Genomic DNA, 13630 nt, shown 5'->3' on the forward strand with positions numbered 1-13630 from the left:
CTGTTCCATTGTCTGGACCTGACAATCCTTGGTTTCTTCTGTATTGTCTGTTCTTAAAAAAATTAAAATAAAAATCCTGGCAGGAGAATCTGATCTTTTTAGCTTGTGCTGATGCTTCTTTGCTCCTGAATAAATATTCCCTTTTGTGTCCTTGCAGGTGGATGAAAAGAGAACGGTGGAGAGGAGGTGGTCAGAGGGAGACAAACATTCAGAGAATGTGCTTGTCAGAAAGGTGAGAGCAGTCTTTAATGACAATTTCCGTGAACAGGGAGCAGGGCTGACTGGCTTAATTCACCAACCATCAGTGGCTGGATTTGACAACAAAAAAGACCAATTCACAAGTCAATTCTGACTAAATGCCCAAGAAGATTCTGACTAAACCTAAGGAAGGACTTTCTGACAGTAAGAGCGGTTTGACAGTGGAACAGACTACCTTGGGAGGTGGTAGACTTGCCTTTATTGTTGGTTTGCTTTTTAAAAAACATTTTGAGGTTTGCCTCAGGTGCCAAAATGTCTTGGGCCGGCCCTGACAGTGGCTAGCTACAACATGCACAGCTGAACTACTTAAATGAGCCAGTTGGCTTTGTGCCCTGATTTGCCACGGAGAGCATCCTAGTGCTTATGCGTTGGCCGCAGTATTACCACCAGTACTGCATGGTCAGTGACAGCAGTGAATGTAGGGGGAGACGGAGCTACAGGAAATTCTGCTTAAGGTCTTTAGAAGGATTCTTCCCTATCAGCAAATAAGGCAATTTTGCTTGCCACTATGTTTATCTCACACTGAGGTGACTTGTGGGCACAAGACACGTGACCTCATTGTAAACAGAGATGTGTCAGTTACAGGTAGGTAGCCGTGTTGGTCTGCCGTAGTCGAAACAAAATAAAAAAATTCCGTCCAGTAGCACCTTAGAGACCAACTAAGTTTGTTATTGGTATGAGCTTTTGTTTGCATGCACACTTCTTCAGATGCTAAAGGGGATAAAAGCAAGCACCTGATGCACCGTTAATCGATGGCTTGGTCCAGCCAATCCGTTTCCAGTATGGTGCAATGCTAAGTAATGCCGTTTTGTGGGATGCCATCACAGTGCTGTTCAGCACACAGGCCACCAGAGGGTGCCAGAAGCACAGCACGACTTTAGCCATCCTCACCTGAATGTATTACATTTTCAAACAGCAAAGGAATAGGAGGGGGAACTTGCTTGCCAAGTCCAGTGCTTTAATTTGACAAGGACTGCAGCCAAGGTGCAGGAGGGACCTGCTTTACTTGGAGTGCAAAACAAAGCTATGATGCTTTGCTTGAGGTCGAAAAGGTTTGTGGCAGGAAAATGCTCAGGCTGGGCATGCAACGCCTGTACTGTTCCTGCGCCATCCTTGCACCACCGTGCAAATTCTTTCACTGCTCCATCAAGCTGTATGACTAAGACCTGTCACACGCGATTCATTCTTGCAGCTGTAGTAAGCTCTTTGGGAAGGAGGGGTGTTGATCCAGAGGCTGCTAACTGCCGGCGTTAACAACGAAAAACACGTCACTCTCAGATTGCAAGGGGACGACTCTTTTTTTGCAATAGATTTGGCCCTGCTCACTGTTCAGCGCAGACCCAGAAGGAAGCCTTGGCTCCCTTGAGCCGACGAATGCTCATAATTAACGGAGCACAAATTGAATAAGCCTCCCTTTCCCGGTGAAGTGATTCATTAGCCTGAGCTCCAGCTGCAGCCCAGGGAGCACGGTGAGCTGATCTGATCTGTGTCACTCCCTTATGGCCCAAGAAGCGCAGCTGTGGCCAAGCTGAGCTGAGGCCCTGGTCAGCGTGGTAAACAGCTCCCTGCCCTTGCCCTGAGCTGGCTCCCAACAGTGAATATCTGCTGCTCACTTCCTTAATACAAAGTGCAGTCATCCTTGGAAAAGCTGGGTTGCTCCTTACATCTCATATTGCCCAGAAGATACATGATTCAGCAGGCAAATCTGTAAACATGAGCTGCCTCCCCCACCCACTTCAAGCCACACTTTCAGTTCGAGTTGGCTATATTCTACAAAGCAGTTCATCATCCCTTCTGATGGCAGTTCCACGCCTTGTTTAGACTGAGGGGGTGTCGATATTTGGGAATCTAGCACTCTTTTTTGAGCTATTAAAAATAAACATATTCTGGCTAAATCCAGAGTCTCTCACTTGAGCTCATAAGTCAACAAACAGTGGACATCAGCTGCGATTCTTGCTGATCGATTTGCCAGGTTTGGAATAGTCATTCCAATTCCCCTGCACAGTAATCTCCTAGATGTCCTGGATACAACCCCCCCCCCCCGCCGATTCATAGATTTCATTCACATGCTATTCCAGTGCTCCAGCAGGCTCTCTGATATAGAAATATATCTCTTATTTCTCATTTCTCATCAAACTCCTGAGTCTGGCAGGTGAGGCGCAGGTATGGTTATGGGAAGCAATTTTGGGGAGGCCAGAAATGGAAGTGGCTGGAGGGTGTCCTGAGCCTCTGGGGTGCTTTTCTATTGCTCACAGTAGAGATCCTAACTTCTTGCTTCTCCACCCACATGTGGGATGGGCTTGTCAGGCCCCTAAATTCCCTTTGGTGGAGAAGTAAAGTGTTGCTGTTCTTTCACTCCTTTGCCCACCCACATAGGTGTGTCTCCTTGGCAACAGGTTCCTCAGCCTCTAATTTTCCTCAGTTCTATTTTGATCTGCAATGAAATGCCAAGGGTGTTAATTCTTGTTCAGGGTGTGTGCGTGCGTGTGGCCTTCTTTGAAGGGGAGAAATATGGAATATTGATTTATCCGCAGACAATGAACGTCACAGGACGTGTATATTCAGCAATATGCTCTGGGGCCTCCCTTCAGTTCAGAGAGCTGCTGGTTGGCTCCCACAACTGGTGGGCTACACTAAACTCTTGCTGTGTTGATGGCTTTCTTTCAAATTCATTCCTTCTTGTTCTGAGCAGCGTTGCTCCGACCTCGTTAAGGTCTTAAGCATTCAAGCAAGACCAGCATTCAGCTGCTACAACGCCGAATGGAACAATAAATCATGAGGCCTCAGGCAGCGCAAGCAAACAAATTTCCTGCTTAAAGTACATTGTTCTGACTTGTATACTGGAGGCTCATTATGCAGCATGCTCTGAGCTCCCTGTCCTTCTGGGACCAACTATACAGGTACAAACATTTATACGTAGTACAGCACTATAGCACTTTCTCCCAGCATAGTGCACGCCTGATATTTTGGACCACAATCCCCTTCAACCCACATCAACATGGCAATGCTGGCTGGGGCTGATGGTAATTGTAGTGCAAAATACAGTGGTACCTCGGGTTACAGACGCTTCAGGTTACAGACTCCGCTAACCCAGAAATAGTACCTCGGGTTAAGAACTTTGCTTCAGGATGAGAACAGAAATCGTGTGGTGGTGGCGCAGCGGCAGCAGGAGGCCCCATTAGCTAAAGTGGTACCTCAGGTTAAGAACAGTTTCAGGTTAAGAACGGACCTCCAGAACGAATTAGGTTCTTAACCCGAGGTACCACTGTATCTGGAGGGCACCAGGTTGACGAAGGCTGCTCTATAGTGTGGCATAGTGGCTAGTTCATGAGTTGTTAACTAGGAAGGCCCAGCCTCAGCTGTCATCTCACTAGGTGGTCAGAGTTGGGCTACTCTCCCTCAATCTCACCATCCCATCTGCGGTATAAGATAAATAGTGGCCTGTCTAACCACAGGACTGTCCTTTTCTTTAGGTAGAGGTGGCTGTCTCAGGCAGCTGATTTGGGTCATGAAAAGGCAGCCAGCTGTTTGTTATTTATTTTACATTATTGTATTTTTCCTGCAAGAGAGAAGGAGAGAGAGGTGGGGTTTTTTTGCCTCAAGGTCCAAAAGAAGCTGTTCAGCCTTGGATACCAGGCCCCTTGATTTGAGGAGGGCACCATTTACTGCTCCAGCTCAGGTAGTGAGCATCTGTTTTAACAAATCTTGCGATCAATGAGCTGTGCGAGCCATTTGTGTAACTGTGTGTGCCAAGTGAGCAGTTAGCCATTTGCATTTGCCACCTCAGGAGTGTGCGGTGTCAACTGTTCGTTAATCGGCATTAGGTGCCTGTGCAGAATTATCTGTTCTGACGAAGCATTTTGTCAGGTGTTGAATCCTGGAGTGTTTCTTGGAAGAGCATCAACACAAACTTGTGCATGGTTCATTTGGAAGCCCACACAGAGGAGATAGTTCCTTTGTTCCTTAGGGGCCCCAAACATTGGCACCTAGATGCCTCCATTGCAGAGCATCCTTTGACGTTCTGCAGCTCAGGAGGATATAGGAAATAAAGAGCATTTAAGCTACCCAAGACTCTCAGATTACTCAAGCAGGGGATTTTGATTGGGGTGACATGCAACAATATATTCCTAGCCATAATAATAATAATAATAATAATAATAATAATAATAATAATAATTTATTATTTATACCCCACCCATCTGGCTGGGCCTCCCCAGCCACTCTGGGCGGCTTCCATAGAAACCAAAAATACAGTAAAATATCACACGTTATAAACTTCCCTGAACGCCCAAATGACAGAATCTCCAAATGATACAAGTTTCCAGGGGTTCCAGGTACTTACCCAGGGTTTGTGTTTCCTTTGGAATGAGGCACAGCAGAGACTGTGGTGTCTTTAGGTTATATGGCTTAATTACACATAATATACAACCTGAGCCTATGATGGAGGGGCTGACTCAGGCTTTGTCTTTCGAACTATCAAAGGGCTGAAGGAGGGGCCCCACCCATTTGCTGTCTGGCACAGAGCCCCTTTTCCTTTGTTCTCTTAATGGCCCATCTCCTGGGTAATTACCTCATGAGGAAGCTAGCCTCTTTTATATTTTAACACTTGCAGATTTAAGGGATTAAAGGATTCTGGCACCCACAAACTGATAACAATATAAAGAGGAAAGAGGGCAGGCCAATACATTGTTTTTGTTTGGCCATTTATAATTAGTGTTTTATTCTTCCTTTTATAATGTTCCGCTGTGCTGTTTTTCTTACTTTGTTGCATTTTAGTTATTTGATTGTTTTAGGGTTTGTTTGTTTTTAGTTTTGTAAACCACTGTAATATCTCCATGAATTGTGGTATATAAATACTTTAAATAAATAAATAAATAATAAGCTAAGTAGTATTTTTTACTTGTTTTTTAAAGCATACTTCTACTGCCTTTTGAATATACATTCTTTGAGGTGGCAGGAGACAGGCGGTGCTGTGGCCTAAACCACTGAGCCTTTGGGGCTTGCTGATCGGAAGGTCGGCAGTTCAAATCTGCGCAACGGAGTGAGCTCCCATTGCTCTGTCCCAGCTTCTGCCAATCTAGCAGTTCGAAAGCATACCAGTGCAAGGAGATAAATAGGTGATTGGACTTAATCCAGAGGTCATTTACCATTACCTTTGAGATAGCTTAAAATATTAATAACCAATAGGCTCAGTTTGCAATAAAATCCAATTAAAACAGCACAAAGTGGGATATGTAAGCAAAACAACAAAAATAGCAGCAGATTAAAAATAGCTTCCCAAACTGGAGCAGGAGCTGAGAAATGGAACCGCAAGAGAATAGCAGCTCAGCCATTCAATACGTAGGTGTAAAAAAACTGCCTTCATTTAGTCCCTAAAAGCCAATGATGACTTAGCACCTTATGATTCCATGGGGGGGGGGTGGCCTTCTGTAAATTGGACACCACTACAAAGATGACTTTCTTCCCTGTCAGCACCTACCTTATTTCTGAAGGTGAGGGAGCCTGGAGCAGGACTTCCGAAAAAGACAGCTTCACAGGGTCAAGCAGCACAAAAACCCCCAACAATCTTTATAAAAGCCCCTCCAAACATCGTTTTCATTCTGCGTTCATAATTATGGTGCTATTGGAAGTGGCCATCGCAATCCAGCTTTCAATGCTAGCTGCACCTGCAAACATTTCAGGTTGGCCAGACTGCTTTGTTTCTAATTGGTGTATATCCTGTAGCCTGAAATCCCATAACTTTTCACATCACAAATGTTCTGGGTTGTTGTTTTTTATTGTCCTTCTTTTTGTTGCACCTGAGCCACTTTGGGCAGCAATAATGTGGTGACAATAGGAAAGCAGCCCAGAGCAACTAATAAAGCAGAATAAATCCACCACTAAGGCAATTCTTATTATGTCAAGAACATGCTGTGGAATATGCCCACAATAAAACACTTTGCTTGCGACACCACTTTTGAGAGCTGATCAAACTAGGCCCAAATAGTAGCTTCCTGACTGGCAAGCATGATGTTGAAGTGAAACTTGTGCAAGCCTAGAGACACCTACTTCCTCCTTCGTATTCCTTCCCCTTTCACTACCCTTTCTGAAGTCAGGATAGCTGCATCCAAGTGCTGAAGGAGCCGAGTTGTCATTGAGAAGCCCTTCAAGCAGCCACCCATATACGAATTGGATTGGCCATAACGCAAGAAGGTGAGATGGTCAGCCAAAGGACCAGCAGATCGAAACAGCCTAAGAGATTTATAATCGCTGCAGTGATCATCAGCTTGAACTCTGGACGCCCAGGAAGTCCTTCCACATTAATCACATATTGTTTTGTTTCAATTAGGAGAGAGGAAAATCTCCTCAGAAGAGCCCAGGGGATAAGGGCTCTACCCTGACCGGGAGAGAGCGGTCGGAATACATGCGGTGGAAGAAGGAACGGGATCAGATTGACCTGGAGCGACTGGCACGCCACAAGAATGCAAGGGGGGAATGGCGACGGGCTTGGGACACAGAAAAATCAGAGCACATGTAAGTTGTCTCCCAGTCAACACACACTCTTCATGCTGTAGGCCAGGCATGGCCAAACCTGGCCCTCCAGCTGTTTGGGGACTACAGTTCCCATCATCCCTGACTGCCGGTCCTGCTAGCTTGGGATGATGGGAGTTGTAGTCCCAAAACAGCTGGAGGGCCAAGTTTGGCCATGCCTGCTGTAGGTCATCTTTTACCAACCCAGTGCCCTCCAGTTGTTTAGGACCAGGGCTTTTTCAGGCGGAACTCACCGGAGCTCAGTTCTGGCACCTCTCAGGTGGGTGCCATTGGCATTCAAAGAGAACAAGGGAAGTGTTCATTGTGAGTTCCGGCATCTATTTTCTAAAAAAACAGAATTGTTTTAGACTACAACCCCCATCAGCCTCCCTGTGCTTGTGCTTGATGGGGCTGGTGGGAATTGCAGTCCAAAGCATCTAGAGGGTACCAGGCTGGCCAAGGCAGATTGTAGCCTGAAGAGAGGTCAGTGATAGGAAAAATATCCTGGAGGGAGCTAGAAAGCTGATGGGAAGTAATATGCTTCATGCTACTCTTGGGGCTTTGTGGACTTTATGGGGCTTGTGATTGCTAGAGAAAGTGGTAGTATATCAATGTCTCTGCCTAAATAGATGGCTCAGAGTCAACTACCCACAGAGGATCCATTATAAGATGGACTCTCCTTCCTTGGAGGTTTTTAACCAGAGGTTGGATGGCTATATGTCATGGATGCGTTAGTTGGGATTCCTGCATTGCCGGGGTTGGACTAGATGACCATTTGGGTCCCTTCCAGTGCTAAAATTCTATAATTCTATGAACATCAGGGCATGTGCAAGTTAAGGAGAAAAAGGCAACTCATGTTGATAAGAAAAGGGCCCCTTGTAAAGGAGGACATCACAATTTATATTTGTTTAACTAAAAGCCAGTCTAATTTACTAGTGAATGCCCTCCATACAGTCCACAGGGATTCCGAAGGGAGATACTGGTTATTTTGTATTTTAAAACTGACCTAAAAACACAGAATTTGCAGCCAGCCACTTGGCAAAACTGTTTGGCAGCAGTTTTCAGGGCAGGCAAAAGCAAGGACTGTTTCATAACAAGGGGTGGGTTCACACAGTCATTTGTTAATGTGTTAAATTTAACATGACCTTTTGGGAAGATTCTTCTCTGCCCCAGCTTCATACATGAACTATTCTTCTTTCATTTGCAGGTTTGATGATACTAAAGATGGAGAGCCAGCTTTGGACTGTGTCCACAACAAGAAAGGTGAGCAAAGGACTGGACATGTATTTACCAGCAACTGCTTTTCTGACTGCTTTTAACTGTTCTAGAATTGGTTTCCTTTTCCTTTTTGTGCTTAAATTGTGGATCTGTTTGCCCCCACTCCCCAGACTCCTTCACGAGGAAGGACAGAATAGACATTCAATAAGTGAATAAATAAGTTGATGTCAGGTTCAAAAAAATGCAACTCTTGCATATCTTGTTTGCTTTGTCTCAGATATTCAGGCCTCTCCTAATGTGGCTCCAAGTCTCAAGGCTACTTCTTTCATACCTTTTTAAAGGCATGCCTTTGTCAGAAGATGCTGGGCCCTTGTCTCTCCCATCCCAGTTTTTCATGTCTTCATTTTGAGGTGTGACCCACAGTAGTAGTTTTATGTCGTTGAAGTGGATGGTGGAAGACACCCCTAAACCTGGTGTGCAAACTTTCAAGAGCAGTTGCTAAGCCAATCCTGTTTCTGTGTGGCTCTCTAGGTGGGGGGGAAAGCATGTATGTGGGAATAGCAATGTTAAGCAGTGTGTCCAGTGTTTTGGAACGGGGGCTGAGGTTGGGGAATCATGGGCAACTCTCAAAGATTCTTGCACTGTGTTCTTTCTTTACTCATGTGAGTTCTTTATTTCTGTACCAGCTGGGGATATGAGACAGTTAAAGTGCAAATGAAACAATAATTTTTTTCCTGTACCATAAAGGAAAAGTCAGAGCACAGCTTGCTTCTTAGGGCTCTCATGTGTGCTGCATGGTATTCTCTTGAGATGTTCCCCGGAACTCCATCCCTGAACTCTGCATTCACCAGAAGGGACACTCCGATTGCCTATATTGACTAGGTCAAAATCCACTGTCTGCCTTTGTAATAAGTCTCTGACTACTGTGAAAATTAGAAAGTTTTTATCTTGGGGGTGGGGGTTAGAAAAGAGACTGAAGACAGTGCCTCTAAGCGAGGCAGATAGAATTCAAATTCTATGTTCCGATTCACAAAACAAAAGATATTTGGAAGCAACTTTTCAATAAATGTTGAAGATTTCAACCTGCACATAGATTTCTAAAAAAATTTTCACTTTTTTTTGCTCACCACTGTTATACTAGCTGTTTTTTCGATTCCCTTTTCACCAATGTACAGATTTTTATATTAGCTGATGAATCCTCTGATCCTCCCCTTCCTAGATGTGCAAACTGTTTTTACATCAAATTAGGCAATCTGTGCTCTGCTGCTGCTGCTGCTGCTGCTGGGGGATGGAATTTGTTGTTACATGATCCTGCTCTCTTACATGCTTTGTCCTTTCAAGGAGGAAGAAATGCCAGGAAGTCCCAGCACCGAACCTTGCCTTCTGAAGGAAAAAGTAAGCCTCAGGAACAGGGCTGAGTTCAGTTCAGCCGTAATGTAAATGCTGGCTTTCTTTTCCATGTCAGATGTATCACAAAAACATTTCCTAGGTAGGAAGTTTTTGCCCCCAAGACCATCTTGCCATCACTCCAGGCCCAGAGTTAATGTTGCATTTGTAGAGGCCCTGGATATCATACAACTTTCCCTGACCTTCAGATGCTAATTGCGAATATTTCTGTGGGTTTGTGCTTCCTTCCATTGCTATACTTCTGCTGCTATTTCTTGCACCTTTCTGTGACATCACAGCTCGATGGGAATATTTGGGACACTGAAGTAAAGGAGAACTGAAATCCCCCTCCCCCAAAAGCAAGATTCATCAACCCTATACTGTCTCTTTCCTTGCAAAGAGGGCACACTGCTGGCTAACAGCCAAGGACAAAGCTGACGAGAAGCAGAGCAGAAATGCTGTATGCTAGGAGGCAGGCTGGGGATGGTTCCGTATAGGACAATCAGAGTGGGCATGTTGCAGGGGTTATAGTTTCCAGACATGTGAACCAAAGCTTTGCAACCAGGGAGCATTCTGGGAATAGTTGAAGAGGACTGCACCAGGAAGTTCCATGGACTTTGTGGCTGAATAGCATACAGAGATGGGGGAAGAGTGGTATTTGGATAACCAAAGAAGCAAGCAAGGAGATAACTGAATCAGGACAGGAAGGCTCACAAAAAACACCCCCACTGTTTGATTTTGGAAGTTTGCTTAGGCATTTCTAGCCAGCCTGCCTCCCCCTCTCCCTGCTATGAAGAGCCAGGCAAGCTCCCACCTATACACTGACCAGATCCAGACCTGCTTAGCTTCAGCAAGCTTGCTGAGTGGCACACGCCTTCAGACCAAAATCCTGAAACCCCATGAAAGTGGACACTTTTATCTTTCTCAGTGCAATCCCCTTGTCCCTGGCTAACTGCATGGGTGACATCCAACTAAACAGGCCAGTGCAGTGACGTTCAGCTGCACAACGTAATTTCTCGACCTTCTCCTCATCCCATGCTCCCCCCTCAATCTGTTCCGGAGAGTAGGGGGAACCCCTGGAAAAGAGGTGCACAGGGAGAGAAAAAGGTGGGGAGGTTACACTAGAGCAAAACGCCTTAGCTGTGCAATGTAACTGTTTCATTGGATACCATCCAAGGATTCTGTGACACTTCTACTTCCAGTCCTCATGGCTGCTGGGCCCTTCTTTAGCCATGGATGTCAGAACTGTGGCATATTGTGGCCTGGTGCTGGACTGGCTAGCCTTGGCTCATGGCATTTTTCTTTTAGGTGGAGGTCAGCACAGAAGAAGCACCAGTGAGTCTGCTGCCAGAACATTGCCAGTAGTGAGCAGTAAAGCCAGAGGGAAGGACAGACTAACAGGCAGAGCCAGAAGGTAAGGGAGCAGCTTTCAATGGGACTTCACTGCCTCTGGCGGGAGGCCTGCTCAGCCAAAATGAGCATCTCCACTCAGGCCTTATCCACACTTCGGGTTGCCATATTTCAAAAAGTAAAAACCAGGACATCCTGAAATTTGTTGAGCTTTTTTACGGAAACCCCCAAGTTGTTGAGCTTCTTTAAGGAAAACCCAGTTTTTCTATTGACTTGCCTAAGATCCAGGACAAAGCACCGCCTTTCAGAAATCCCCCCCCCCCATGTCAATTCCACCTTTGAAATCCTGGTAATATCTGGGAAAACCAAGCCCTTTTGCCCCATGCTTTCCAAGCTCAGCCCCACTCTTCAAAGCTCCGTATCCAAGTGTTCTTTTCCCCCACCCTGGAGTGTTCCCCACGAAAACCCGCTCTATAAAGCAGAAGTGCAACAAATGGCAATTGAGGTTTTCCACAAATTGCCATTTGCTCCAATTCAGTGGTTTGTTGAAAGGGAGACGTCAGTAACACAAAATGCTAATGGAGACTGCTACTCCCAGTTCTTAAGAAAAGTGAAGATTTCTTTACTTATTACAGTGCCATCCTAACCATGTGTATTCTGAAGTAAGTGCTGTTGAATTCAGTGAGGTTTACTCTTGGAATCAAATCTTATCCAACTATGTTGCACATTTCACAAATAAACTGAAACGAACTACCATATTTTTCACTCTATAAGACGCACCAGACCACAAGACACACCTAGTTTTTGGAGGAGGAAAACAAGAAAAAAAATATTCTGAATCTCAGAAGCCAGAACAGCAAGAGGGATCACTGTGCAGTGAAAGCAGCAATCCCTCTTGCTGTTCTGGCTTCTGTGATAGCTGCACAGCCTGCATTCGCTTTATAAGACGCACACGCATTTCCCCTTACTTTTTAGGAGGGAAAAAGTGAGTCTTATAGAGCAAAAAATACGGTATTTGCAGAACAGTGTTCCTAGTGTCATAATGCACAGCCCATCTTCATACCCACTGCTACCATCTCCAGGTCATGTACTGTTTGATTAGTTGCTGATCTCAGAGCTCTTGCCATCCATTCAAAAATTTGACTTTCAATGGACAAGCACTTTTCCCCCTTTAAAACTTACCAATTACAGTCCCTTTCGGGGGGTGGGGGGCAGTATCATGAATAAACTGTTTCAAGAATAGATTGCATCACTAAGGAAAATGCACATGAATACCCAAAGGCAATGACTCCAGGAAGATAATTGCAACAAATCATATTTCCTTTTTCCAGACTATACTGAAAATGAGTTCAATTGCATGAGTAATTCTTTGTTAGTCTGTCCCAAATCCAGAGTGGGGGCTAGAATAGTGCCAACAGGAGGTTTTTCCCCCTAGCTGCATAATTTTCGTCAGGATTGTGGCTGGGTAGGAAAGTGTTAAACTTTCTTTCTCCAGTACACTACAGTACTGGAGAGCCAGTGTGGTGTAGTGGTTAAGAGTGGTGGACGTGTAATCTGGTGAACCAGGTTTGTGTCTCCGCTCTTCCACATGCAGCTGCTGGGTGACCTTGGGCTAGTCATACTTCTCTGAAGTCTCTCAGCCCCACAGAGTGTTTGTTGTGGGGGAGGAAGAGAAAGGAGAATGTTAGCCGCTTTGAGACTCCTTCAGGTAGTGATAAAGCAGGATATGAAATCCAAACTCTTCTACTGTGATCTTAGTGAAACTCCTCCTGCACCTGTAATTAAAGAAAGCCTCCCGCCCCGCCCCCTTGCCCCACCCCACAAACATATCCTTAGTCAAGGAGTGCCAAGACAAGAAGCTAGAATTTGACTTACTCTTTTTGGAATTTTCTAGCTATTAGACCACACTATTGATAGAAGCAGTTTCCGTTTATATGGTCTATAGATGTACATCAAAGATGGTGTGGCATTATCAGGGCAGTTACACTGGGAGGGGGGAGAGAGACGACAGTATACATATGCACAAATTGTGCCTTTTAAAATGAGACTATAACAGAATCCGCAAATGAATAGAAATTCCATGCAAGTATTATTAGATTCCTTCTATCCTAAATTCCATTAAAATCTAGTCCAGAACATCAGAATTGCTCTTAAAAGTGCCCTTGGCACATTGCCATTTGTCTCCTATGATTTTTCGTCTCAGAATTGTCCACATATGGACAGTAACACAACTGCAAAGCAGCACAGTATTTCCACGGCCACAGTGGTAATATGCAGCTTATATTAGGCAAGCAGTTGTTATGCATGAGAAGGGAAACTTATTCCAGGAGAAAGATGTTGTTGTTGGGCTTTTATGGCCCATTAAATATAGTCTGCTTATTCAACTTTATGTGTGTATCACAAATCACACTTGTTTTTTTATTCCTTGCTGTTGTTTGAGTTAGAGCTTTCAAATTAAATCGGTGTGTTTGGACTTGCCTTTATAAATGAGATTGTTCCTGAGACTTAGCCCTTGCCCGTACAGCAAACTTAAATCTCTTGCTTCTTCCAATAAGTAGCATTGCTTCTGTCTGTAATTAGGAGCAATTATGCCATTTTTATTTCTCGCAGCATAAAAATGCTTTAGGAAAAGGGTGAAAATACAGCTACATTTGCATTTTAAAGCTCCACTGGAGTGGGAAAACAAAGCAAACCTGTAAGACCAACCCCCACAGCACAGGCAAACAAAAAAAATATAGATACGGTTTGTTAAATCAGGGGTAATGAATGGCTTATTCTTTTATCAGCTTTGACTTGAGCTCCCCTCAGGGGAGATAAGGGGTCAGCAACCTTTTGCAGTCGTGGACCGGTCCACCATCCCTCAGACCATGTGGTGGGCCGGACTATATTTTGGGGAAAAAAAGAGAAC

The 13630-nt window shown here is 44.8% G+C and overlaps 1 protein-coding gene and 1 long non-coding RNA gene across 3 annotated transcripts in view; both read left to right on the forward strand.

Annotated features, from left to right (window-relative positions):
• The window catches only part of LOC310766617, a 246290-nt gene that overhangs the window by 181697 nt on the left and 50963 nt on the right, over window positions 1-13630 (forward strand). The gene's annotated exons all lie outside the window — the stretch shown is intronic.
• The window catches only part of CCDC9B (coiled-coil domain containing 9B), a 55489-nt gene that overhangs the window by 26372 nt on the left and 15487 nt on the right, over window positions 1-13630 (forward strand). For both annotated transcript variants that reach the window (XM_083584566.1, XM_083584567.1), the window contains exons 6-10: window positions 158-232; window positions 6587-6771; window positions 7976-8031; window positions 9328-9381; window positions 10681-10786. In XM_083584566.1, coding sequence (XP_083440692.1) covers window positions 158-232; window positions 6587-6771; window positions 7976-8031; window positions 9328-9381; window positions 10681-10786 — 476 coding nt within the window. The remainder of the gene's footprint in view (window positions 1-157; window positions 233-6586; window positions 6772-7975; window positions 8032-9327; window positions 9382-10680; window positions 10787-13630) is intronic.

The sequence above is a fragment of the Podarcis filfolensis genome, assembly GCF_964270895.1.
Source record: "Podarcis filfolensis genome assembly, chromosome: 1".
Classification (NCBI taxonomy): Eukaryota; Metazoa; Chordata; class Lepidosauria; order Squamata; family Lacertidae; genus Podarcis; species Podarcis filfolensis.